Here is a 27,562-nt window from a genome sequence, read left to right as displayed (position 1 = left end):
ATGGGGCCAAATATGTCATTGTTCCAGTAGCACACAGCAAAAACCCTAAGGGGATGACTCTGCTACAAAGAAGCTGCATTTAAAATCTTTCAGGTTATAGGCATGAGTATTACACTACCAGTAATCTAAATAGTACTACAAGTCAGCTCACATTAATGCAAAATGACTGCATTTGGATAGCTCTGATTGCAGCTACGTCGGTGATAAACCTTACCAGGGCCAGACCTTCCTATACACATCCGGTTATCTTCACTACAATCTAAAATTACATTGTTTTCTGCCAGTCCCATCTCTTGCATTCCTATAATTTATGGCTACACAATAAAAATTCCATAGTATCAAATCAATGGCTTGCAAATGTGACATCCATCTACAAGGGCCAGAAGGAGAATCTGGGAAACTACAGGCCTGTCAGTCTGACCTTGGGGCCAGGGAAGCTCATGGAGCAGATTAACTTGAGTGCCATCATGCAGCACATAGAAGACAACCAGGTGATCAGGCCCAGTCAGTATGGGTTTACCGAAGACAGGTCCTGCCTGACTGACCTGATCTACGACAAGGTGATGCACTCAGTGGACGTGGGAAAGGCTGTGGATGTGGTCTACCTAAACTTCAGTAAGGCTTTTGACAACATTACCCACAGCATTCTCCTCAAGAAACTGGCTGCTCAAGGCTTGGATGGGTGTATGCTTCATTAGATTAAAAACTGGCTAGGTGGCCAGGCCCAGAGAGTTGTGGTGAATGGAGTTAAATCCAGATGATGGCTGGTCACCAGTGGTGTACCCCAGGGCTCAGTACTGGGGCCAGTTCTCTTCAACATCTTTATCAATGATCAAGGGGAGTGAGTGTACCCACAGTAAATTTGCAGATGACACCAAATTAGGTGCCAGTGTTGAGATGCTTGAGAGCAGGAAGGCTCTGCAGAGGGATCTGGATAGGCTGGACCAAGGGCCGAGGCCAGCTGTATGAGGTTCAACAAGACCAAGTGCCGGGTCCTGCACTTGGGGCACAACAACCCCATGCAACACTACAGGCTGGGAGATGACTGTCTGGAAAGCTGCCTGGCAGAAAGGGACCTGGGGGTGTTGGTCAATAGCCAACTGAATATGAGCCACCAGTGTGCCCAGGTGGCCAAGGCCAACAGCATCAGGGCTTGGAACAGAATTAGCTTGGCCAGCAGGACTAGGGAAGTGATTGTCCCCCTATAGTTGGCTCTGGCGAGGCTGCACCTTGAATACTGTGTTCAGTTTTGGGCCTGAACTACAAGGACATTGAGGTGCTGGAGCGTGTCCAATGAAGCGTAATGAAGCTGGTGAAGCGTCTAGAGAACAAGTCTCATGAGGAGCGGTTGAGAGAGCTGGGGTTGCTTAGCCTGGAGAAAAGAAGGCTCAGGGGAGACCTCATTGTACTTCACAATTACCTTAAAGGAGGTTGTAGCAAGGTGGGGATAGGGTTCTTCTCACAGGCACAAAGTGATATGACAGGAAATGGCCTTAAGTTGCACGAGGGGAGGTTTAGGTTTGGTATTAGGAAAAATTTCTTTACTGAAAAGGATGTGCAGCATTGGAACAGACTGCCCAGGGAAACAGTTGAGTCACCATCCCTGGAGCTTTCAAGAAACGTGTAGATGTAGAACCTAGAAGCATAGTTTAATGGTGGACCTGTCAGCACTAGGTTAAAAGTTGGACTAGATGATCTTAGAGGTCTTTCCGAACCTGAATGATTCTATGATCAAATGTCCCTAATCTTAAGGCACAAAATTCCATCTTTAACAGTCTTAGTGTTTTGCAGAACTGAAAACCAGATTCCTTATATACCGACTTGTATTACTTCTTATATGCAAAACTGGGGCACAACAAAAGCTTGTGTATTAAAGAAATGGTACAAAAATGCACCTTGAAACCTATAAATACCTCAACTTTTTATTACCTTTAAAGGTAATAAAGCGTACATAATTCACATAGCCTCAGAAAAGCTGAATCCTATCTTTTAAGTCAACCTTTCTGCTCTCATTTACAATTCATTTTTCACAGGCAGTCTTCGGTGTGCCAACAGTTTTAGAAATATATTTACCTCTTTCCCTCAAAGCAGTGGAAATGGAACTTTTAAAACAGAACTGCTAACAAAATATATCAGGATAGTAACTTCTGTAACACTTTGTAAGATCAAACTGTGTGGTTGGTTGGTTTTGTCTATTTATTTATTATTATTTATTTTAAGAAAAAGAGTCACAAGGTATTCCAAGAAACAATAATTTATTGTCATTCACTTATTCTTAACTCATTCTCCAAATACCTGCACAGGACAACATTTAATGGAAGAGCCCAAAATTGAGTTTTCAAAGCTTGGTGCAGAATAATAATTAGTTTTAGTAGTTTTCCTCTTTCCTGTGGTTTTGATGGAACAAAGGAGTGTGATATATAGTCTATAAAACTACAAATTCCTTGAACAGCTACAGGAAAAGCAAGCTGAAAGAAAAGACAGAATTTTAGTTTAACGTTTAAAAACTTAAAAGCCTCACTACTGAGTCCAACAATTGCAGTTTCATGGGTTACAGCAGAAGTGAGTACCTGTATTTTGCGGTAGATGGAGCCCAGTGCAGCACGGCTGTGCTTCCCAATGGCTGCCCACCCTCACAGCTGTCCCTCTGCTGCCATCTCCTGGGTAGGTGTTTCTTCCATCAGTTACGTTTTCATATTACATTTTCATAATATTTATCAATTTAAACTTCTCTTGAGAACAGGACAAAATGAAATTTCGTTTTGAGGCAGAAAACTTTAAAATTATGCAATGCTGATATACAGACATCCTGCCAGACAAAGGGAACAGAGTATTTGTATGCTGCCAGCCAAGAACAAGATGTTTCAGGACAAATTCGCACTATGAAGATGCCTGCTTTGCACCCAGCACACACCTTGTCTTGCAGATCACTACACAAGTTACAGATTTACTCTCTGGTCTACAGGTCTGCTACCAGGAACATCTGTCTCCATGTGGAGCCAGCATCTCTACAGCATGCTGTGACACAGCTGGAAGAGCTGAAGTAGGGTGGGATTTCCTTCCATTATAGCCAAGGCAGAGAAACAGCTGGACTCATCCCAGAAAGCTAGGACTGCATTTTATATTGATCCGCAGCTGCCTATCATTCAGCTTACAGACCTCATCAGAACACAAGGTAGTTTCCATCCATCAGCCTAGTTCTGTGAAAACAGGACATGTGCAGCCACATCCTTCCCTGACACGCAGTCAGAAGCAGCTGGGGTTCATCCCCCGGCCTGGAAATTTGGAAGCACTTTCTGGGTCGCTCCAGACATAGCCTAAGGCAGTTATCTTAGAGGAGAGTAATTTGCCTTCTTCAGATAATATCTTCCTAGCAGAGAGGTAAGCCCTTCAGATGGAGCCTGAACAAGGAGCTCAGAGTGTGTACTTAAATTTCAGTGAGATACATTTTACCTCTAATTATGCACATCATCCCTCCTAGGGGCTTTTCCATTTCGCTTTTAGATGCCAGCTGAGGAACCCAAAGTTACACAATCCTGATGCATCATTGTTCCAGAACAAAGCAGTACTTGCCTCATGCACAGCTAGGGACACAAAATGACATTTCATTGTTTTGACCATGGCAGTGTACACACATTGTAACACTCAGTTGTGACTCAGTACAACATCTCTTCCATTCATTGTTCCTGGTCACTGCAGGGAAGTACAGCATTATTCTTTCTCTTCTTTTCTGCACCCTCCTTCCCAGCTGCCTTGCTGATGGGGAAGGTGCACTTAAGGTCACTCTGGATAAATCTTCCAAGAGAATACAGCACTAGAGAAGTACTAGTGCAAGATGGTGATTATGTAAGAATTGCCCCCACCATAGGGCCCCAAGTACGATTTAACTCCTAAATACCAATTCTCCTGCATCAAAGCATAGCTATAGTAAGCAAGCACTGCTCAGGTTTTACTTCATTCATAAACCACAAGGCAAGCTAGCCATTTGTATGAAATTAATAAACTAGTTAGTTGCAAACATTAAACAAATTAACGTGAAAGAAATGAATACCAAAAATAGGAAACTATTCATGTATTAGTTTTTGTTTTCTTTCTTTTTTTCTTTAAGAACTGAAAGAATTGCTAGTCTGAGGAAGTGATCTGTAGTCAGGATTCTGTAAAATTCTCAGCAAAATGACACTCAAATAACAGAGGCCTTCTCTTCAACATCCAAAGCAAAGAAAACGCAACCTTGAACTTGCTCAGCTCTGCCTAGATAATAGGGCCCACATGGTTTGGAAGCTGCGTATGTGCATGCACGCAAGAAGCAGCTGCTGGCCTGCAGAGGAAGAACTCACTCACTTCCATTGTGGGAAAATGCAGCAGTAAGCTAACAGGCAGTTTAACCATGCCTCTACCTAAGTTGTACGTTTCACTGGATTTTACTTAACCTAGATACAGTAACCATCACAAAGTATTAAAACTGATTGAGATCACGGGGGAAAATATGATCATTGCCTATTTTTCTTGTTTTATTTTGTGCTGCTAGCAGCCTTTTGAAGACTTTTACTGCAGACACAATGAAAAGGATTTATACAGCTGACGCTTAAGAGTGCGTCATGATATATAAGCTTTAGCAAATCATTTTACTTCTCTTTACCCCACTCCCCTTCCCTTATATCTATCTTATCTACATCGATAATGATGACAAGATAAAACTGCCTCTTAGTGTTGGTAAAAATGCCATACACGATGACACCTTGAACTCTTAGCATCTAAACTCTATCTTGGTTCAGAACAGTAAGAAAAAGAAAATAATCTTACTCCTATGAGCAGCCCATTATTTAGAGAGGAAGCACAGGCATACTATAATTCTTACTATGTCAGTTTTTTTTTTCTTCTTTAAGTAAGTTTCAAAACAGTAATGAAAGAAAAACTATTAAAATCATAAATGTGAATTTAAGCTATGCATATATAAACTGCAAAAAAATCAAAAGATTTCAGTTTTCTTTGAGCAACTAATCCATTTTGATGACTTTGAATCCTAGCCTGTCTAAGGTTAAACTGCTAAAATTAATTAAACCTATTCTTATGTCCTTTTTTTTCTGCATCACCACAAAATTACACAGCCAAAAAACCTCCTTCAAAATTAATCATGTCTAGACATCATTAAGTAATTACAGGTTTACATGTTATAGCTAATGCAAGTTTGTTGCTGAGTATTAAAATTAACTTTGAATCAAGGTCTGTACATATTTTTTTAATGTAATGGACTTCTACCAGCTGCATGTTTCTGTGAGACACAGCTACTGGAAAGTAACCGCTACTAAAAAGTTAATAACTCTAGGGTATAGTTTATATTTTCTTCCCTGTCTGTACCAACATTTTTAATCTACTTCAAGTAGCCTTCATGTTACAAGAACTTTAAAATAGCATAAACCTTGCAAACTGACTCTGCAATCACATAAAATTAAACTGTGTTTTTTTAAGATAAAAAATAACCCGATTGTCCTGTTGTGACCTCTCATGCAGACAATGAACAAAGACTAAAAACATAAAGGCATTAAAGGAGTATATATCACAGAGGACTAAATGACTTGCAACCAAGAACTTTAGGGAAGAGAGTTTTAAAAATGAACTCCATGCTAAAAAGCACAAAGAGATGATTTCAAAGGAGAGACAAGAACATTTAAAAATCCTGATTATTACTCATTTTATTCAGTCTTAATTAAACTGTTCAGATTGCAATGTCTATTACAACTGTTTAAAATCATATAGATTCAATAATAAGAACAACTCAAAGCTACACCAGTATGTTCATCAGGAGCAGTAACACTTTATTTATAAAAGAGTACAGTTATTTTTCTGAATTTGCCCAAAAGCATTCCTTGTTTTCTTTCCAAGAATATTCGTCCTCATAAATCTCCTGCAAATACAAACAAAGAATGGGAAATATTGTGGGAGTCTGCTACATACAGCCGCAAGCCAGGCCAAACAACTCAACAGCCATCCTGCTATTATTTACTGATCACATCAGGACTACACAGTACTTAGCTGGCAAACAGAAAGAGGGGCAACATCCTTAGAAAACACTGACTTATATGTGGGCAGATGCTGAACCTTAGGCTGAACCTATTAAATTTAGAAGGACCCATCTAAGCTGAGGTTACCTAAAGAAAGAGATCTAGAAGAAAACGATGTAAAAGCTCTAGAGTACAGTGTTCATGTCTGAAATGCTGCCCCTTTTAAATGATGCCATGTTAACCTGCTATAACATCATTTTTAGGAATGAGAGTATGTAAATGTATATAAAATGATGATGCTAAAAAAAAAAAAAAAAGACACTAATACCCAAAATACAGCTTTACATTTTCAGGACAGACTGGACTACCCAGCAGCAGTCCAGTCCCAAGCAGCAAATAAAGCAGTGTTCTGAGCCTGATTATTCTTTCTGAGACCACAAAACTCCAGCCTCCTGAAGGAGGTGTCAGAAAAGTGGAGATACTGAAGACAGTGTTTTACAATGAGCAGTAACTCAGAAAAGCACTGTTACCACATGCCAAGTTTTGACTAGGATAGAAGGCAGAGGTAATGTTCGTTACTTCCATGGAACACTGTGGTTATACAACATGGCTCTTTCTAGACCTGGGCTGGTCTCTTCACACATTGTTGTGTCCCCATATGAGCTTTGGGACCTCTGCACATCCCTCCATTGTGTGCTGTTGCTATGCTTACGTGCACTGTTGCTTAATGGTTCGTGCTTACTCAAGGCCATGGGGAAAAAAAGAAAAATGCCACTTTTACTTGCAAACTGCAATGCTGTCCAATGCAGAGCTGACTCAAGGCTCTTCCACAAGCCTACACAGAACCGAACTTTGCCACCCAGAAGTGAGCTCAAGACTCTTTCAGTCTGGCCCCGGGAAGGAGTCAAGATGAAGAGTAGCTGGGAGATACAGGCAAGAAAGGACCTTTCAGGTGCCTGATGTACCACAAATAGCCTGGTTGCATTAAAGGAAACTTACCACTGCTAAAAAAAGCACCCCGTCAGGAGCAAATGCTGCACATAATGCTTCAGCTCATTCCCACAGAGCCAGCAGCAGCCTCCAGCCCAGCTGTCTAAGACTCTGGCACAGGCTGGAATCAAATTTGTCCCAAACATACCTTTTTCCATATTGGGACGAACGCTTTTAAGGTGTTGATGCAGTACGTTACAGCCTCAAGGGATTCTGTTCTGTGTGGAGATGACACTGCAATAATTACACTTGCTTCAGTTATTGGAACCACTCTAGGGAGAGAAGAGAAACAGCAGCCTTAGCTAATGCTTAACATCAAGAGCACCCAAAAGTCATAGCCGTGTCACGTCAGTATTCTGGCCACATGCTCTCCTGACTCATTCATACTGAGCAAGTGTCAAGCCATGTCCAAAAGATTATGCACTTTTAAAGAGAAAGAAAACCGCAACCAAAATCAGTACCAGATGTGAGAATTCCATACTTTAGAATAAATAAAACCAGCCTTATGCATTTTTCTTCCATTATTATTTTAAAAAAAGTCTATGGAATTAAGAGGGGAAAACTGCTATCTTGCAACAATGCATAGGAAACTCAATGGAAGCTGGCTTAAAAATGAACAATAACAGGTCAGGAACAGCAAAGTATTATCTGAAACCTGAGAAATCATCTCAGTCTGCATAAGAATATGTTAAATAGGAAATTATGCACCTCAAACTACACAGATTTTGCAACAGAACTTTAATTTGAAATCAGAATTTGGCAGAAGTATGTTTTTCCATTTAGTGTGTCATTTTTTTCTAAACTAAGCTAACAGAAGTAGCACAAGGTTTTGTCTTCCTCCTCACAAAGGTAGTATTCCCAAAAGCTGCCTTCTAATCCTCCCTCTATAGCAAGGCTCCATTGGAAAACAGCTCAGAGGAAAAATCTAAGCTTAAACACTTTGAGCTGCCCTTGAGAGAATCTCTTTTTCTCTTGACTACAGAGGAAATCCAAAGAAACTGCCCCTCGGGGCTAATATTAACCTTTGTGATCACACAAAGTTCCCTCTGCTGAGAGAAAGTAAACAAACATTTGTAAATCAAATTTGCACACAATGCAAATCCTGGTATTTTAGTCAGAAACGTGATGAACAGTGAAGGCTCAGGAGTACGTCAGACACTAGTATCCCATTTTCTATACCCAACAAAACATGCTTATCCAAGACTCAAGGAACAACTGGAGGTTTTCCTACAAGCATGGCTGCCAATTGTCATGCCTTTCCCTTTCCTCATATTCTAAGCTTTTAGGTTCTGTATGGCAAAATTTAAATCTGACAAGAAACTGACAATCTGCAGCACTGCAATGGAAGTACCAACTCAACTTTGTATCTTCTTAAAAAAAAAAAAAAAAAAACAGGAAAAAGGGGGGGAGGGGGATGCAAAAAAAGCCCTAACAGCATCTGCATTCCTGCAAGTAAATCTCAATTCCTTCTCTGTACTCTTAAACCATCACACCAGGATCGAGATTCTGCAGGTTCAACGGGTTCCAGCAAACAGTAGCAGTAAACACATTTCAAACAACAAAACTTAATTTCTGAAACTTATTTCTGCAGTAAGAGCTTGATCCTGCAGCAAGTTTTGCTGCCTTGTATCTCACAGACTCCTGCATATCCTGAAAGTATGTAAGCACGCCCAAGAACCACACAAGGATTAGTACACCATTTGCAGGATGGGGCCTGGACATACATACCCAAGTCTATGGTGCATTGCAATATGTTTGACTGATGGCCATTTCTGTCTAACATCTCTGCAGATTTTCTTTATTTCCATCTCTGCCATTGAAGTATATGCTTCATACTCTAAGTGAATCACTTTTTTCCCTTCAAAATTATTTCTTGTAGTACCTAAACACAAATAGTTATCAACCAAAAGCAACAATAAATACTGAGTAAAACTGAGGATCTCCCACTGTGGCCAAGGTCAGCACTGTGCAAACGCAAATGCTTCCCCTAATCATGCCTGCGTAGAGATTATTCAAACAATACAAATCTTTAACATACAATGATGAATTTAGTCTAGAGATTATACAAGTCTGCAGTCTGTAATGCCCAAGGCTGGGACATCTTTTGTCTTAACTATGTAAGTGTTCAGTATTTAGAAGCCCAGTGGGACTTACGTTTGAGCAAAAAAGGGTTTGAAGATCTGGACATTAAGCAACAGGACAGAGCTATCAGCCTTGACCTTCAACACTGGTAGAACAGTACTTCGCCTTCAACCAATCACAGAATCATACGATCATTAAGGTTGGAAAAGACCTCCAAGATCATCTGGTCCAACCACCCCTCTATCACAGATGTCACCCACTAAACCATGTCCCTAAGTGCCAGCTCGAACCTTTCTTTAAACTCCCCCAAGGATGGTGATTCCACCACCACCCTGGGCAACAACCGAGATCTGAGTTGCAGCAGCTTTCACACAGGTGAGGGCCTATGGTTTGCAGAGCCACAACTTCCCACTTCCCACCACAAATAAACTGTGTCCAAGTGGATAGCAGAATAACTCCCAAGCAGTCCTGCCCTCCAGCACTGCTGTTCTGTTCAGCCCTAGGAGACCCACACCAGCAGGAAAGCTTCTCACCACTGAGTCCCAGTGCAACTGTTTAAGAGTTGCCATGGTCTTGTTCTAAATAATTCAGAATGAGTTTTCTAAATGTCCTGGGTTCAGTCCAGGAATTTATTTATTTGAGAAGCACGAGTCTGGTGTGTGGGACAATCTGGGTTCCATTTATTAGACTATTAACACACCAGAGATCCAGCTATGAAACATTAAACTCACCAATGAACAGAGACACTGCCCCACAGTTTGGTGAAATGACCAGCTCTGACACTTCATCTACAGACAGTTTTTCAGACTTGAGCTTGATAAAATCTTTTGGCACATCTTCGCTTTCATCCATGGCTGACTAGAAGAGCTGAAACCAAATAGACCCTGATGTTGCTTTTGGCAATAAGAGCATTTGCCAACTGCCTTTTATCCAGTAGTGATGCCCCAATTTATTCAGAAAACATGCACCATCTAATTACTCACCAAGAGACCAGTCTCTACGGCAAATTCACTTCTCAGCAGACTTGCTGAGAGAATATCAAGTGCAAATACCATGGAATGACCTCTTTCTAATGCATACAGGCTCCTTCCCTGTAGGAAAGTCTGGTTCATTCAAATGAAACAAGAACTAGTTCAAGGCCTTGGCTTAACAGTACAGTCTACCAGCGTGGACCACTGTGCTAGCAAATCTGTGGTAAGATTGTCAGCCCCTTCTCCCTGTCCTATCCTGAAATCAAATAGTTTAAACCAGAGATTTTGATAAACACAGAGATTGTTGGATTCCAATCCAAAGTTTAATTTACGCTCCAGGACATTCATCAAGTCTTCATCCTATTGGCCTGTTTCAGTGACATTGGTGCCACTTCTGGCTGCTTTGCGTAGAAACCAGTTATCAGTTTGTCTAAGAATGAGGAGGAGAAACAGGCTGAGCAGCAGCAATGGAACAAGCTGCAGTAAATACAGAGACTGGCACTTGAAAGCACGCAAAGAAATGAGATATTCTAAGGGTACCTGATCCTTTGACAACCACAAAAAAAAGAAGTGTTTTTAATCAGCATTTTTTTATATCACCTTTACTGTTAAAAAGTGGTAGGACATCTTTCATTATTATCTTACACAGACAAGCTGGGTACGTACTGACAGCCAGAAACAACTACTAAATCATAACAAGACCTAAAAGACAAAAACAGAACAATGCCTGACCTCACTGGCAATTTTCTTCCATTTACTGCATACATGTTAATTATTTATTTATGCAGCACCTTATAGTTTCTGGTCAGCACAATGATTCTCTCCAGCAGGAAATACAAGTTATGCTTTTTCCAAAGAATATCAGAGGCAGATGGGGAGAACTGCACATCACATCTCTGGATCTAAATAAAAAATACAAGAAGATTACACAGAGTCCTTGAGATATTCCAGCTCAGGATGATCCTCCACAGGACATTCTCCTAAGTCAGAAGTGATACCTACCTAACAGAAGTTGCATAAATTCAGCCTCCACTAATTGGTGGGATGATGGCAACCTCGTCTCCTGTCTGCAGGACCAGGAGCTGATCTCCAAGAAACACGTACTCCTGCTGAACAGCAAAAATCACTTGATCCCGGATGACAGCAAGCCTGGAGGGGAATGGCAGGAGAACAAATAGGTTTCTAAATAGAGCGCTTGCATTTAACAATGAGATGTCATTAAACAACAAATTGGTGCACAGTCTAGGGCAGCTGAAGTAAATACTGCTGAGACTTAAGCAACTCTGCTTCCAGTATACTTTTAAAAATATCATACATCATGAACACCCACCTCCTACTCTTAGATTTTTTTGTTGCAGCTAGGAAGAAACCAATTAAGTAACATTTTCAGAAGTCAGATATTGGGGTTTGTCATTAGCTTGTATAAACTACATCAAAATTGGCCAATTTAAACCACTTTAGAAGCTTCTAACAAATAAATAGGTAACTCAAAAGCATACAAACTATCTGATTTGGGATTAGAAGGACATGTTCCCCCAGTTCAGTCTGGCTGGACTGCACAGCAGAAAGAAGTGTTGAGAGATTCTGTTCTTGAAATTTCATGAAGCTTCAGTGGTCAAAGTATTACTCTTGTGTAACCTCACTGATTATGAAGCTTTTGGTCTTTTGCACTTCCAGGCCTGAAATTTGCTACTGATAAGGGGGTGGCAACAGTGCTAAGAGGGCAGACAGGGTGTGCTTTCTGGCATATCTTCAGGGTTTTTTTGGGCCTTCACATCTGTGAGATGTTGGTGTGAGAGTCCACAACTCTGGATACCATGAAGCAGGGACCTGCTTTCACAACCAAGAGCAATTACACAGTGAGTATGAGGACAACACCACTAAGACACCAGACAAGTATGCCAATATTTTACTTTAGCAGATGCACACATAATAACGGTATTGTTTGAGACTACAGAATCTGGCACAGACAGCTGAGAGCTGTATTGCCTAGAAACTAGCATGCATGCCAAAAGGGTACATGTAAAAAATCAACTTATTTCCTACCAGCCAGATACACAAAAGTGGGCAAGGCACTGGCTGAGCAAAACACAGTAGCACTGACTCAGAAGACAGACTGAAGGGAGGAACTGTACAAGAGTAAAGCAAGTCACCAAAGAACTGAGTGCAACTATGGAACTAAAGTGCCCATTAAAAGGATGGTTTCTAATTAATGTCACTTGCAAGTGAATTCATTGGGGAAAATGGGTAGAACAGAAGAGTATTGTCAAGTGTGCTTAAGCTGCAGTTTGAATATCCATTAGCAATGTGAATAGAAGTCTGTGGTCAGTGCCCTACAATTATGTTGAGTTTTTCCAGAAAAGCTAAGAACAGAAGCATTTTCCAAGAAGGCCGCTGTGAAGTAACTGCACATGCAAAATGTATGGCTCCAAATCATCTTTCACAACAGGGTGAAGTTGACAAACTTTTGCAAACTGACCAAAGGTGCTGCTGCTTCTGACACCAAGTAATAGACTACAAAGTAAAATATACTCATTCCTTACTGCCTCCTCCTCCTCCACAAAAATGCACTTGGTCACATTCTGCATGAAGAAAAGTCCCCTGCTCTAAAGTCTTGTTAGAGCTTCTCCTTTGGAAACAGCTGCCAATGCTAAGAAGGTTTTTTTTTTTTTTTTCCCATATCCTTTGAGATCTAATAAAGAAGCACTGTGCCTAAAGGAAGACTTTGGATCCTAAGTCCAAAGTTATGGAAACCCTGCTGCATTCAACAGTAAATCCTTAACACCTTAAACTCTGTTATGCCTTTTTTTCTTTATTATTTTTTTTTTCTAAATGACATTGCACCTTTGTGCATCAGATTTACTCCTGGCAGGACTGAGCTCATTCCCTCAGCCTTAACCTGATATGGCCATTCTGCTGCCACTCCCAGGAAGCACAAGATCAGACTCCCTACGAAATGCAAACAACAGCGCTTTTTCTTTTTCCAAAACACAGCAGGCCAAAAGCGTGAGAGACTGAAAGTATTTCTTCTGTAAGGGTTGAGTGGCTGGACGCCTGAGCCTGGTCTTCAGTTCCCTTCTTCAGCTGCCTTCCAGAGAGTGCTGTAAACTCAGATTAACAACTTGCAGTACAGTTAAAGATAAGTGATCAAAACCACTTGCTCACTGTCATAAACTTTTTATTTATTGCCCTGGCTGGGCTGGATCTCTTCCCGTGACACTTGATTTTCTCCACAGACGCTACCAGAACCTAGGCATTCTGTCTTTATTCGCAACAGTTACTTCACACTGGTTCAACTGGAGAATAGGACTGACGCCTAGCTTTCAGGTACACACACCAGATCCAGCCTTTCTTAGTGTTTATGTAAAGCCATACTCTTTGTAACTGGCCAACATACAAGATACTCACTGGAGGTTACAAGAAGAAAAGTTCACTTCTGTTATGATACCAAAATACTGATATTTGTTATAGCTCAACCCTAAACACTGAATCTGTTTAAAAAACAAAACAAAACAAAAACAAAACAAACAGAAACACCCCACAAACGTTACACGGCGTGCACCTCAGCAGCGCCTTCCCCAAATACCTTGGATGAATCTTAACAATTTCTTCCCAGAGCTGCAGGGAGGTGATCCGCTGCGGCACAGAAACGCTCTCGGAGCGCAGCCCCGCCAGCTCAGCGCTCCTGGCAAAATACAGCACCGTGACCTGGGGGGAACACCGTGGGGGGGGGAAGAAGTGTTTTTGTAACCAAGCGCGGCCCCCTGCCTCCTGCAGGCCCGGCTCGAGGGAGCCCCGGCCAGACGGGAGGCCGGGGCCCGCCACCCAGCGCCGAGCCGGCGCCAGCGGCACTCACCTGGCAGCGCATGGAGCCGCCGAGCCCGGCCGGCACAGCCTCGGCCTCACGCCGGCGCCTGCGCCCGGGAGAGCGGCGCCGCGTCCGGCCCGCCCCTTGCGGCCTGCGCCTGGAGTGTGGCGTGGCCCGGCTCCGGGCTGCTAAGCCGGGCCGTGCAGGGCAGGGAGGCCCCACTCCGGGGCCTTTACCCCGCGGTGAAAACCTCCGGGAGAGACAGCCCCGAGGGGCTTCGGAGGGCGGTGGGGGTGCGCGGGGCGAGAGGCAGCGGTGGCCGGTGTGCACGCTGCGCACGGGCCGTAGCTCTGGAGGCAGACTCCCAAAAGGCAGATTTGGGGATAAGTTAGGTCCCTGCAGTGCGTGGGGGTGTCAGCACGTAGTTACAGGAGTCATGCATCCACTGCATGGCACACGTTGTATGTAAGCTGCGCGAATGTGGCATAGCTATATGTAACATATGAAACCCAAAAATCCATTAAAACGTTGATAAAACCTCACTTAGAGTACAGAGACTGCCTTGGCACAGCATCGCCTATCTCCCTGCGGACAATAGAATCATTAAGGTTGGAAAAGACCTCCGAGATTATCTGGTCCAACCCCCTACCACCAATATCACCACTAAACCATGTCCCTAAGCACCACGTCCAACCTTTCCTTGAACGCCCCCAGGGACGGTGACTCCACCACCTCCCTGGGCAACCCGTTCCAATGCCTGACTGCTCTTCCTGATAAGAAATGTCTCCTAATTTCCAACCTGAACCTCCCCTGGTGCAACTTGAGGCCATTCCCTCTAGTCCTATCACTAGTTAATCTGTGAGAAGAGGCCAACCCCCATCTCCCCACACCTTCCTTTCAGGTACCTGTAGAGAGCAATAAAGTCTCCCCTGAGCCTCCTCTTCTCCAGACTGAACAACCCCAGTTCCCTGTAGGCCTCCAGTGACTCCTCATGGGGGAAGACAGTGGGTGGAGGAATCCAAGCTGGTGGTGTGTGCAGTGAGGGGACGGCATGACAGTGCAGGGTGTGTGTGTGCCAGGCAGGCCTTGGCACTGGTTTGGCAAGCACAGTTGTACCTCCAGTCCTGGCCAGTGTTATTTCTGTGCTGTTTACTGGGCAATACATAAAACCTCACAGCAGTCAAACAGCAAATTCTTCCATCACACCAAGTAGGGGGAAATCCTTAATTGTTAGTAGTGATGTTGAGCTTGCAGTGTGCAGACGTTTGTAGTGGGGGTAGGTAGTAGTATCCTAGCTGGATGCAATGCTGGCAGAAAAAAAATAAAAAAATAAAAACTGCCCTCAAAATTAGAACTGCTATCCCATCATTTCAAAAGGTCACTGAGAATGGAAATAGACCTTTCCACATATAATTCTTGCTTCTGAGGTACAATGATACAGACAGTAGCAATTTTCTACTGTGCAAAGTTGAAGTGATAAAGTTCTTCCCCTCCACCTCCCCCCCCCCCCAAAAAAAAAAAAGTGCAACAGAAACACAATTATTTTCATGGAGTTTACAGTTTGTACACCATGTCTTAATCCTCTGCTGTGAGGAACAAATGAGTTATTTTTTAAAACTCTATTATTTTGTTTGTGAATGATTAACTATTGTTACAAATTGAACTCTCCTCAAGAGGACATGTGTCAGGTGAATAAAATAGTTGCTTTCTTTTTTTCTCTGGGCTTTGTAATTTTGGATCTATACATCTTACATGAAATAGATCACTTTGACACAGTGCATATGACCTAGCCACTAGCTAGAAAGTTGCTGGCACGTTCTTCCAGTGCAAAAGATGTGCCACAGGTGTCATATCCTCAGAGTTAAGCAAGTGAGTAGCTGGGCTCAGCTGCAGTGAATTAGCCTCTCAGCTCACAAAACAGTAAGCTCTGAAAGATTTATCCCTAGATTTGGAGTTGGATTTAGAGTGAGGTCCACTATGGAATAAGGAGGGAGCAGTTACAGGCAGCAAGTTTCTGGATTTTCTTTATTTGAGCTCCAGTTAATGACTCACCTAAGCCACTTTTAGTGCATGTTTGAAAGGATGGGTCAGTTTTCAGCATTGTGTTATGTGACTCGGTTAAAGGCAGAATTTGGGCCAACATGGCCCATGAATAGAGCAGGATGTGTGACTCTTAGAATCTATTAACTACGTTCTAGAACCAATTAATGAGGCTAGCAGTTCTTAAGGAAAAAGAACAGAAATTAAGCTGAGGTATATTATTAACATCCAACAAAAACTATCCCTACATACATGTTAGTTGTGGAGGTCTTTTCTTCCATGAATATTAGACTCAGAAACAGTTTCTTGGTTTGCAAGAGTGAATTTTTCTGAAATTGCTATTTTTTAGCTTGGCTTGTTTAGTGTTTTGTTTATGGTCAGTACAAGTACCTATGAAAAATGAAATTAAAAATATTTCTGCTGGTCTGGAGGAGGCGCATTAGCATTGTAGAGACTTTGATTTTAAAACATCTGTGATTCTCTGTGATTCCTATAGACTATATCCAGATTATTGTTCCCTTAACATCTTGCCTGTTTTGGATCCCTCTTTCAGGCACCATTTTCTTCTTGCAGTGTTTGGTTTGGACTGCAATTGTGAGTAGCTCTGGCATGTAATGGTTAGTTCTAAGTGTTGTTTATTGAGTCTAGTATTTCAAAGTAAATCTTGTTCTAGGGCATGGTCTTTGCTTTTGCTAACAGATGTATGTGCATCCTCCCATGTCCATATGTACATTAGCATTTAGATGATAATTCTTTTGGATGTCTTTAATTTTAAAAGCTGTTGCAAAGCCCTCCAAAGCAGACATTTCATATTCTGTTTTCCAACCTTTTTTTTTAATTTTAATAGTTTAACACTGAAAAATTGCAAATCTTCCTGTACAGAATGCTGTTACACCACTGCAATAGAGAGTGGCTTAAGAGAAATTTCATTCTAATAGTACCAAGGAGAGGCAAATGCTGAGGAGCTACTATTCCTGTTAATTTGTTTCTTACCTGCCAGCAGCATACTTTGAATGTGAAGATCTAGCTTAACCATAACCAGGCAGTAGGCCTGGGTTAAGGCACTGATCATGCATTGTGCTGTTGAATGGATAGAACCACATCAGAGTTAATGAAACTTAAGTAGGTACACCAGTCTGCTAGTCCTAAGCTATTTTTGTAGTAACTTACTACAAGAATTGTTATAAAACATAACTGGATGCACTGGGAAAACCAAAGAGGAATGAACTGTTGATGTATTATTAATCGTATTAATTTCTTTTTACCAATGATTTACTTAGTGTCACTGCAGAAAAAAAAATGACACTTTAGAACGTGCACAAGATTGTGATTGTCTAACCTCTACTAGACTTTCTGTTTCATTGTGTTTTCATTTTAGACCTTCTCTCAGGTCTATTTGTATAAATCATGAGTTACTGTTCTGAAGTTCAGATTTGTACTTTGGAAGTCTTGAGAGAACTTCTCTTATTCCTATTTTATGGTTGTGATGAATTTACCTGTGTTAGTGCTACACCTGAGTGCATTTGTGCAGAGATGTGGATATTGATGCATGACACTGTATTTAGAAGAATGGACATGATCACTTTTCTTCGTGCTTCCTGTATTAGCCAGGGAAAATAAAAATTATCATGATCTGGAATAACCCTTCATTACCTTTTACACCCTCCATTTGTCTTGGGCCTCCAGCCAGATTTAAAGTCAGTTGATCATTAACCTCCTGCTACTGAGTTCATTTAAAACAAAACAAAGCTGTTTGGGATAACCTACTAGGATCCCAAAGAGGGGCAAGTATAAGAGAGATATCACCATGAATTCCAGTCATTCCGATAAATTTGGCCTCAAATATGTCAACACAGGTAATAATCTGGAAAACATTTCCTTCCTACTTGGGGAGGAAAGAGAACTGTTCCTTGAGTTTCCATGGTGGAAGAATGGAGGGGAAAAAAGTGAAAATATGAATCTGTCTGTGGCACTATGACCTCTGGAATTCCTGTGTGTGAGGTATATGTGGCCATTTGACCAATGTCTTTAACATTCCCCTTGGTACTCTTTGACATTGTCTATTACAAAACAGATGGTGCAGTAGTTACTTTTTGAAGGGCTACAAGAGCATGACCACATCTGGAATTAATCTTTAGCTCCCTAAACCAATAGATCACCCAGTTTTAAGAGGGCCTTCCAATATAAATGCATTGCACAAGTACAGAGAAAGAATACACAGCTTTAAGGCAGAGTATAAGCAGTCTGGAACTATAATTCATAGGCACACAAGTATTTCGGCTCCACTGTTTCATTTACAGGCAAGTCTTTTCTACAAGATTTTTTTTTTATTTAATTTTCATTGAGCAACAGCAGTAAGTGAAATATATAACTTCTTAAATGAGGTTTTTAAAATCCATAAATTTTCAGGTTTTGTATAAAATATTTTCCTTTTCTGTTGATGGCTACAGTATTCCTAAAGAGATGAGCTTTTTCGTTTTCATACTGTCCTTTGCCCCAAAGGATAGCAGAAGGTTGTATTAAACCAGCATACACATGGCATTATTTGAATAAAGCTAGCTATGGAGTTTTGGATGACCATTAAGCAGTATAACACATGCTGTAAAGAATGATGGGAAACAGCACTAGGATACTCAGTGATGATGCCAAGTTAAAAACTGTTTCCACAATCTTTGATGCCAAGACAAAAGGACAAATTTTATCCCAAAGAACCTTGTATTTCAAATTGCCTGGCACTGAACTGCATCTACCTGGCTAATATTTGTTCTGGAGGATTTAAATATTTAAAATATCAACTGTGTTACCTGTCATTATTGAAAATAACTACATAAATATTTTGTAATGTCAAAAATGCATTACTTACTGCGATGGCCCCAAATTTTTGTAACAGAGCAGTGATAAGGGAAAAAAAATCGAAATATTTTCAAATCTAAAAATCATGTCTCTGATATTGTGTTTAAAAGCATAATATTTTTCTCATACCTAGTATTTCACTTGGCTTGTATGTTCTCCTGTACTTCCTTTGTATAGCACTTTGCACAGAGAGATGTGGAACACTCGCAGATTATTTCTCATGTTAGTTTATATTCCCAGATTAAATTGTTGGCCTACTAGTTTTCATAATGTGTAAGAATCTGAAATATTGCACAAGGTAAAAAATATTTCACAATGTGGAATTGCCGTAGGCAATGGAATTCCATTGGAGTTGTTCTGACCCATTGGTGGCTGATGGAAATAAAGTCTACCTCTTTACCCGCTGGAAACAAAATTTTGAGGTAGACGCTTGTCACATCAAAATACAGATTGCAGCTATCAATCCTTTATGATCATTGTAGCTACTTTGCTCAGCTTGAAAATTGATTTTTTGTTGAAGTTTTCCAGTATTTAACATCAGTGTCTTTACCTACCCCTGGAAGCACCCACAGCACTGTCATGATAGGATACTCTGCAAATTCCAGTCTAGCTTAGTTTAGACTCTGATTGTATCCCAAGATTAATTCCTTCAATAACATTTAAAGTATTCCAGTAGATTTAGAACTTAGTAACATGCTTTAGTGGTGGACTTGGCAGTGTTAGGTTAAAGGTTGGACTACATGATCTTAGAGGTCTTTTCCATCCTGAATGATTCTGTGTTATATAGCTGATGCTGTAGAGTGCTGGGTTCATGTCCTCATTAATTCAACACCTAAAGCTTAGTGTTTTTGTGTAATAGCATCAAAAATGCACAAGCTCTGTAAAGATGAAGAAGTTCTTCACAGATGAATCCTACTGTAGGTGGTTTGAGACACTAGTGGTAGATCTGCCCTGACCCTAGCAGGTTGGCTGCAGCATGGAATGTGCCATGTTCCTATAGCTACTTCTTTGCCATCTACATGGGAGCCTTGCTGAAAGTCTGCAGATCTTTGTCATCATACAGTCAATGTATAAACCTGAATCAGTATTCTTATGGAAGTGTTGGATGTTTTTCACTTAACTGTTTTGCACGTTTCAAGAAAAACTTGACTAGATCCTTACTGGTAACATCCTCTACTGAGGCTGATCAAATAGGAATAATTTCTACCAGCCTACATGCACTATGCATATTCAATTCTTCTCTGTGCTGGTTGACATCTGGATTATTTTTTTTTTAAAATAAGAAATGCATTTTTTCAGAAAATTTATATTCTGATGAAATTTTTCCAAACCCTGGAAAAATGTGTGATTAGTTCTGAAAGCCTGTCACTTGATAACATTTACTTTTTAACATGAATCAATAGTTTATGAGGGAGAGAGAGAGATTGTGGCTCTGCGGTTAAGAATGAGTTGAATTTTGTATGTCAAATTTAGATTAAGAGCCGTGCTATATCCTGGCATCCAGCTCAGAAATTCTGCTTACAACTACATAGGATCGCCCACACCTCAAGCAAATAATAAAAGCCTATCTTAAAGATTGTCCAAATTCTGCATGCAAAAATTCTGTCCTAAAGATTGTACAAATTCTGTGTGCAAAACCAAGACACTAAAGTTCCTATTGCTTTGTTTTGTCTTACATATAGAAGCACACACGTCCACATGAGGGCACTAGTTGACATCTTATTCTCAGATCAATATGTAATCTGGTTGTGAAACAAACATGTCAATCCATTGTCACTCCATCTTTGTGCTTGACAGAGCAAGAGAAAAGATTGTAATCTTAAACATTATGGTTCCCAAATTTTGTTTTATTCTTTTTCAGTTCTTAAGGCAAAAATGTTTTCGGTTTTCCCCATATTCTACATTCAACAGAAATCTTAAAATAAAAAAAAAAAGAAAGGAAAAAAAAAGAAAAAAAGAAAAAAGAAAAAACTTTTATTCACATAGAGATGGGGGGATGTTAAGATCTTTAATTAAATAAAATTAAAATCTTTTTTTAACCTGGCTGCATAATGACATTTTAGTGAACTTACTAAAATTTGTAACATTTATTATTTCTTAACCTTGAAAAGAGAACAAAAATCCAAAGTTTTTAGCTGCATTTTTATTAAATCCACAGAAATATGCAGACAACACCCATTCCATTTGTAGAAGTTATACAATCTTTTTTTTTTTTTTTTTTTTAAAAAAAAAAAGGCAAAGAGCAATTACTGTGGGTTAGACTGAGGATTCAGGACCAAGACTGCCCACTTCCTTTCCCTGCTGAACTCCAAGAACATTCACCAACATAAACACAGAATGTGAACCATCAGGTTTCTTCTCTGGCTCCCAAAGTGCCAGGCAATCAGAACTGTAAAGGCATGATATGTTCTTCAGCAGGCCAGCAGGCTGCACGCTTTGAGGAGGATGTAATGGTGTATTCATTAAATAGGGAAGGTTACACCAAGCAGATTGCAGGGTTGTTTGATAGAGATGACTGCACACAACATGAGGTAATGCAGAGGATGTTTTTCTTTGAAATCAACTGCATAGCATTTTAAAGGACAGAAAAGCTTGACAGGAATTTCCAAAACACTTTGGAAGGTATTCAAAAAAGCTGTCTTAACCTAGTAGGACTGATCTCCCTAGACTCTATGCAGTGAAAACCCATGCATTGTTCTAAACAATCATTCAGAAGAGCTGAATTAACTTCTCTTTTTTGAACCTGGCTGAAGCCTTTTTCACTATTGACTCTTGGGGTGGTCTGGGGAAATTAGGCTTGCTGGGCTAATCTTAGTCTTGTGAGTACTTTTCTGGTGACAGGGGAACAAAATACTATTACTTGAAGATTAGAAATATCATGGTATAGACCTCTGGAATGGGGAGAATATAGGAAAATATTTGCATCCCCAACAGGAAGCCAAAGAGTTGGAGAATTCAGAAAATGTGTTGTGCTGAGGAATATCCTCAGTCCTTGCCTCAAAGCAGGTAGTTAGACAGAAACATGTTTCACAGCATGAGAACAAACTTGCGTGTTGGATTGGAGATAAAACAATTGTGAAAATGTTAATCTACCAGATATGCTGATGGAGAAAGGTGACTTAAGGAATCCTCAGGCTAGTTTTTCTAAGAAAAAATGGTAATCTGGAAGGACAATATCTTCCCTTTAGCATAGTAATTTAGTCTTGAAAAATTTACATATGTTCTCTAGGTCCAAAATCCTCAAGTGACTATTTTGGGGAAAGAAGAAGAACTTAACATCTATGAGATTCCTCTCTGCATCACCTATGGACTGAGAAAGAAAAGTCTCCATGCAAGTGTTTCATATCCACTAAATATAAATTAGTTTCATGCCAGAACATCTTGAGGTATATATGTATACGAACATGTATTTTGAGATGTTGTTTTGGCACGAGAGCTACTCTAAGCAATTATTTCCTTTCTTCAGATATTAACAAGTAAAATACAAGAGATGACTAATGGAAGTTTGTTTGTTATAGCCCCCAGCAACTATTTCTGATATCTCTCTGAGTGATAGTTGTATATCATGGGAAGAAAGGAGTGGAATGAGAGCTGTTTGATTGTCTTATTGCATTGCTTTTTTTTTTTTTTTCTTCTGAATTACTTTTAAGGGGAACTAATCAGCAGTCATTAAGTGTTATAATAAAAGAAATTCTGGTTGATCTATAAAGTACTTGTTGAGCTATCTAGATCACCAAATTAGGTGAATATATGTTCATCAATGAAAATCCTGATGCCTTGTGCCTTGATTGACTAGGGTAAGCTTTTTTATGAATATGTTACACCTGAAATCAATTAAAGATGAGAGCCTATGCAATTGAGTTTGAAACCATTGCACTGTAACATGTTCAGCATATGAAGAACATGAAGTGAAGTTTCTTTTAACAGCACCTCCAAGCTGAAGCAAAAGGATGGCCATGCACTGTTGTGTCACATTATTAGAGTGATTTCAGTTTCACGGAGCAAACCTGGGGACACTGGAAGATTTCTAAAGTTGCTTGACAATTGATTTTAAAGTAGACCAGACATCAGTTTACTTCAACACAGCTGATAATATAGGAGGAAAGAAATTTTTCATGTGCTGAGAGAAGATGAGAAAGCTAATCATGCATAACAGGCAACCTGAGATTTCAGCATGTACATTGAGACAACAGAAATAATGCAGGAAATGTAGCTTTCTCACCCAGTAAAACCCTGAGACTGTTGGTGTCCTAAGCAATGTAGGAGTATTGACACCTGAGAGGAATTATGAAGCTGATGTGTGCCAGACACCGTTTGGCTCACGAGGCTTTGTGACTCATATGCACCAAAGTGGCATTGACTTCTCAGAGGAGATTTTGAGGGCATGGCAGGAACTAGAAGAACTAAGATAAGGGTTAAAAAGGCTATAAACTGAAGTGGCAGCATGGAGTGGTGGCAAAAACTGCTAGTGGACCTGCAATTTTTTTGACTAGCTTCTGAGCTGAAGTCTATCACAAAAAAATGGGAGTCCTTTTGCCTAAATTTACCAGTCCAAGTCCTAGGCTAACTTGTGGCCTAGGCATCTTCCATAGCTAATGAAGAGAGAGAGGCAGTTCAGGTCTTTCCCACCAGTTAATTCTGATACCTACTAAGATACCTGCTGTCTAGAGACAGCTGTGGAGCTTCAGGAGGAAGCTTCACTCTGTGATTGGATTAGATTTCTAACTTTTTCTATCTCATTGCAGCTTGTTATACTCTGGACCACATGGCCAACTGGAAATATGCTTATTCAGGCTTCTGGGAGATCCTGAACCTGCTCAGCACTTTATCAATGACATTCTAAGAAAAATAATGAGAAAGCAATGAAGTAGATGAGCGATCCAGATGCTTTGTTTTATGTATGTGAATACATAATGCAGTCTTTGAACACACAATGTGAGTCCTTATATGGAGAAATGATGACTCTTTAAAATGGTTACAGCAAAAACTAGAGAGGTCTTGTGTGGTGTTTCCCTCTGCAACACTCTCTTTCTTTAGATACACAGTGAGAACATGGATCTTTCTGCATCCCTAGAGTTTCTTTTCCTTTGCACTTCAAATCACAAATGGAGTAAACTGTTTCAAATGTTTCACAAAATGAATCCAAATGTGTTAACACAAAATTTGTGTGATACAAGCCATAAAGTTTTCTGAAAGATTTCCGCTTTTTCAGTGATGTTTTTGGAATAATACTATTCAATAATTAAAATTTAAAAAATAATAAAAGCAAAACAAAAACAAAGACACACACACAAAACAAACAAACAACCCCCTGCATATTAAAAAAATAATCCTTCCATGGGCAGAAGCACTAAAATGTTGTCATTGGATTAACTCAGATGCCTTAACAGATATCTCTATCATGCAGATAGCGATTTATTTGGTAAAGACATTAGGACATACTGCAGTTATGGCATTTTTTTTTCCAGCTCTCATGTAAACCTTGTCAGTATAAATTATACTTGAGCAGAATTATGGTGGTTTTTTTGTTTGTTTGTTTGTTTTTGTTTTTAATTTGGCCAGATCTCCCAATTATTTTTCCCCTGGCATATTCCATCCTCAGCATATTTCTGGTCTTCCTTTTCTTAATCTGGACTTCTACTGGACTCTTCAATTTTTATTTTTCAGCTTTCGCTATATAGCCAAAACCAGGGAACTGTTACCTCTTTTCCTAGTCAGCAGCAGGACCTAGGCATTCATGTTCCCAACTGTAGTTTGCTCAGAAAGTAAGACAGCAGTGACTCCTTCTTCACCAGCCTTTCATTGACTGGAGAGAACCATATGCTGCCGTATACTGTTACACAGCAACGTTATAGGGATCTGGGACTTGCAAATTTTTTTAGAGAGCAAATGTCCCTCCATTATATTATGCAGTACTGATACAAATGGAAAGTGCTGATGAAAGTGAGTAAGTATTGAATAAAATACAGAAGTGTATCTTTGCTTAAACATGACACTCTGCGTAATACCACTGCTGAAGTTCAGGTTTTCCTGACTGGTCAGAATTTATAGCTAAGCCTATGAGTAGTCCTGTCCCTTCCTCTTAAGCCTATATATCTAAACAGTGAGAAATAAAAATAGCTGGAAAGTTTGAAGCACACCATGTCTGCTTAATACATGAAGTTTGGTATCTGTAGGCTTGAGTTTCACATAGTTTTATGTGTTTTCTGTCATAAGGACATTTACAGTCTTGTTGGAAGAATTTGTGCTTACAGATCTTGTCAAAATTCACAATGCTCTTGAAGCATTGCAGATAGGTAGGTAGTGATTAGCACTTTTTTGATAATGAGGAGATACAGTCCAATTAACCTGATGCTAATAATTTCTAACCTTCTATTAAAAGGCTAATGAAAGCATTCGCTACTGCAGTTTGTGCATGCGTAGCATTTCTCATCCTATAAGCACTTTCAGCTAGTGCTGCCAGTGTCACCATCAAATGTAGTAACTGCTGAAAGCCCTCTAGTCTGAGCCAAGAAATACTTTGCAAAGAAAGCATATCTGTTCACCATGCAGCTGCGTGGACATTGATGCCAACTCAAGAGAGAAGGTATGGGTGGGAACAAGTAGTGGGAAGGTGGGATCATTTGTTTCAGCAGCAGTGTGGGGTTTATGCCAAAATAAACTGTTCGTGGGACTACTGACTAAGGATTGCCAATATAACAATGATATGTAAGTAGAAACTCATACTGATAAAGTCTTTTGTTAGTCATTCATAAATTTAAGAACAGAAATGTGAACCCAGATTTCAGATTTTTTTTTCCAACACCAGAATGAAATTGTTCTCTCAATACTAAATCAAGAAAATGAAAAGTTTGAAATTTGTGCATAAAGAGCATGCTGATGTCAAACAAATGAAGGTGTGAGTTACTGAAATGGAGTGCATTTTATCTTCTGTTCATGCACAACATCAGCTGAGCTACACTGATAGAGTCAGGGTACTGGTACCCCCAGACACAGGCTGTGATTGTGAGCACATCTAGGGGTGGTACCTTTGAAGTAAAGTTGTCCTATATTTTGAGAATAAACAAGTGTAAATTCTGTGATAATTTTTTTTTTTTCAAATTAAAAACTCAAATGACACAATTTTCCAATTAAAAATCAAGTGACTTGTGTAGCTAAAGAAATTATATTTGAAGTTATGAGGAGAAATCTCTAGAATATCAAGTAACCTCCTACCATTCACTGAGGGCCTATGGATTACTCAGCTAATCTGGCATAAAGCTCCCACTGTAAAAGTAAACTCTCCAAAGTAGAAATTGATATGGAATTTCCTTTGGGCTCACAACTCAGATCTCTGACCTGGGAAATGAATGTGATCTGTAACAAATCTAATATGGGCTCAAAAGCTACATGGCCTCCTTCAGTGACCCCAAGGTAATCATTCTTTTCTTCAGTGCTTCTGTTGCTACTATTCCTTTGGTAAAAACATCTTGAGAAGTCTTTGCAGGACTGAGGGAAAATGCCTATTTTTCAGTCCTTTCATCCTGAACTCCTATCTCAGTTTCATTTAACTCCAGCATCAGTCCAATTTAAAATTGGCCATGTCCAGTTTTATCCTCTTTATAACTAAAATCAAACAATGCACACATTCATCCACATGTAAATTATCATGGTTAGTGGCAGCCTGTAGCTGACAAGTCTATAGTAGATTTGAGATTTTGATTGGGCTCTTTCCCTTGGACTTGAACAGAGAGAGGATGAAGCTGTTTGTGATTTCTTTTTGGAAAAAAAAAATAAATTGTTGCTTAATATCATGCTTTTTCTCTCCAGCAAGAATAGAACTTCACATATTCAAAAATCTTCAATGCAGCAACATTGTTCGTTTTACAATACAGCTTATGTGGAAGAAGGGACAGAGTGCAAGTGAGGAATTGTGGTTTGGGATTCATTTCTACTATCTTGTCCATTTTTGACTCTCTGGATACGTGGCAATGCTGGTGTTGTAAACTCTCCTGGGATCTCAGAGACTCTGAAACCAAAGGTGACAGGGTCAGAATTAATTTGATGTAATTGCTGACCAGTCACAATATTGTTTTTGCCTCCTGTGTACCTGTTTTAGCTTTTTACATCTGTAGAATCCCCTCTCTATGATGCAGTGGAGACAGAGAAAATGTAAAGCTTAATACAATTTGTATTTGATGCAAATTACAGCACCACTTCATCTATACAAGCAAACTATCAAGACTTTTCACCTTGACATTGTATGTTACTGAACAGAGATCTGTCTTTATGCCTCTTCCAGCTGTAGATCCTTCACCTCTTTGGCCTCATCAGGAGGCTAGAGTAAATTAGAGCATAGGGCAACACTTAAAGAAAATTCATATTTGCAAATTTAAAGATCAATATTTGAAAGGACTGTATGCAGGTCAGCCACACAGTGCCAGCACGTGAGTGAGATACAGCAACAATTTCAAAAGGTATGACCTGGGATGGAAAAGCAGAACATGTTTCTCATAGACTGCATCACCCCTGTTTCTACATCTTGGAACTTCTTCAGTGCTATCTTGAGATTTTACTCATTCTGTAGGAAATGTATTCTGTTCACATGTAGTATGTTTGAAGTACATAAAACAGAGAAACAATCTCATATTTCCAAGCATGTGAGAGTTTTCATAATATTGCTGCCCTAAGAGGGTACTTCATATTTGCTAGTTCAAATATGATAAAAATACATGAAATTATGTTCATAAGTATCCTTTTCAAAAAGTTTGGATTCTGTACATTGTACACTGTACAATGGCACTGCACATTGCCATGCAGACTAAACCACACCAGAT

General features: G+C 40.0%; 1 protein-coding gene across 9 annotated transcripts; it reads right to left on the bottom strand.

Annotated features, from left to right (window-relative positions):
* Positions 1-5,791: 5,791 nt before the first annotated feature.
* MOCS2 (molybdenum cofactor synthesis 2) lies at positions 5,792-14,057 on the bottom strand. Of its 9 annotated transcripts, none has more exons than XM_083816269.1 (7): positions 11,048-11,194; positions 10,837-10,947; positions 10,058-10,165; positions 9,806-9,941; positions 8,721-8,874; positions 7,141-7,264; positions 5,792-5,905 (listed from the first exon to the last, which is right to left on the bottom strand). In XM_083816269.1, exons 4-7 carry the CDS (start codon positions 9,924-9,926, stop codon positions 5,837-5,839), a joined length of 468 nt encoding a protein of 155 aa, XP_083672395.1. In that variant the 5' UTR covers positions 9,927-9,941; positions 10,058-10,165; positions 10,837-10,947; positions 11,048-11,194; the 3' UTR covers positions 5,792-5,836. The 9 variants fall into 9 exon arrangements, 5 of the variants coding, with proteins under 5 accessions (XP_083672395.1, XP_083672397.1, XP_083672393.1 ...); XM_083816271.1 differs by lacking the exon at positions 10,058-10,165 and adding an exon at positions 9,147-9,239 and having other exon boundaries at positions 11,048-11,077; XR_014576420.1 differs by lacking the exons at positions 5,792-5,905; positions 7,141-7,264; positions 10,058-10,165 and adding exons at positions 9,147-9,239; positions 13,632-13,753; positions 13,902-14,057 and having other exon boundaries at positions 8,736-8,874.
* Between the last annotated feature and the right edge of the window lie 13,505 nt (positions 14,058-27,562).

This window comes from Anser anser, assembly GCF_964211835.1.
Source record: "Anser anser genome assembly, chromosome: Z".
NCBI lineage: Eukaryota > Metazoa > Chordata > Aves > Anseriformes > Anatidae > Anser > Anser anser.
This window is presented reverse-complemented; position numbering and strand designations above follow the sequence as displayed.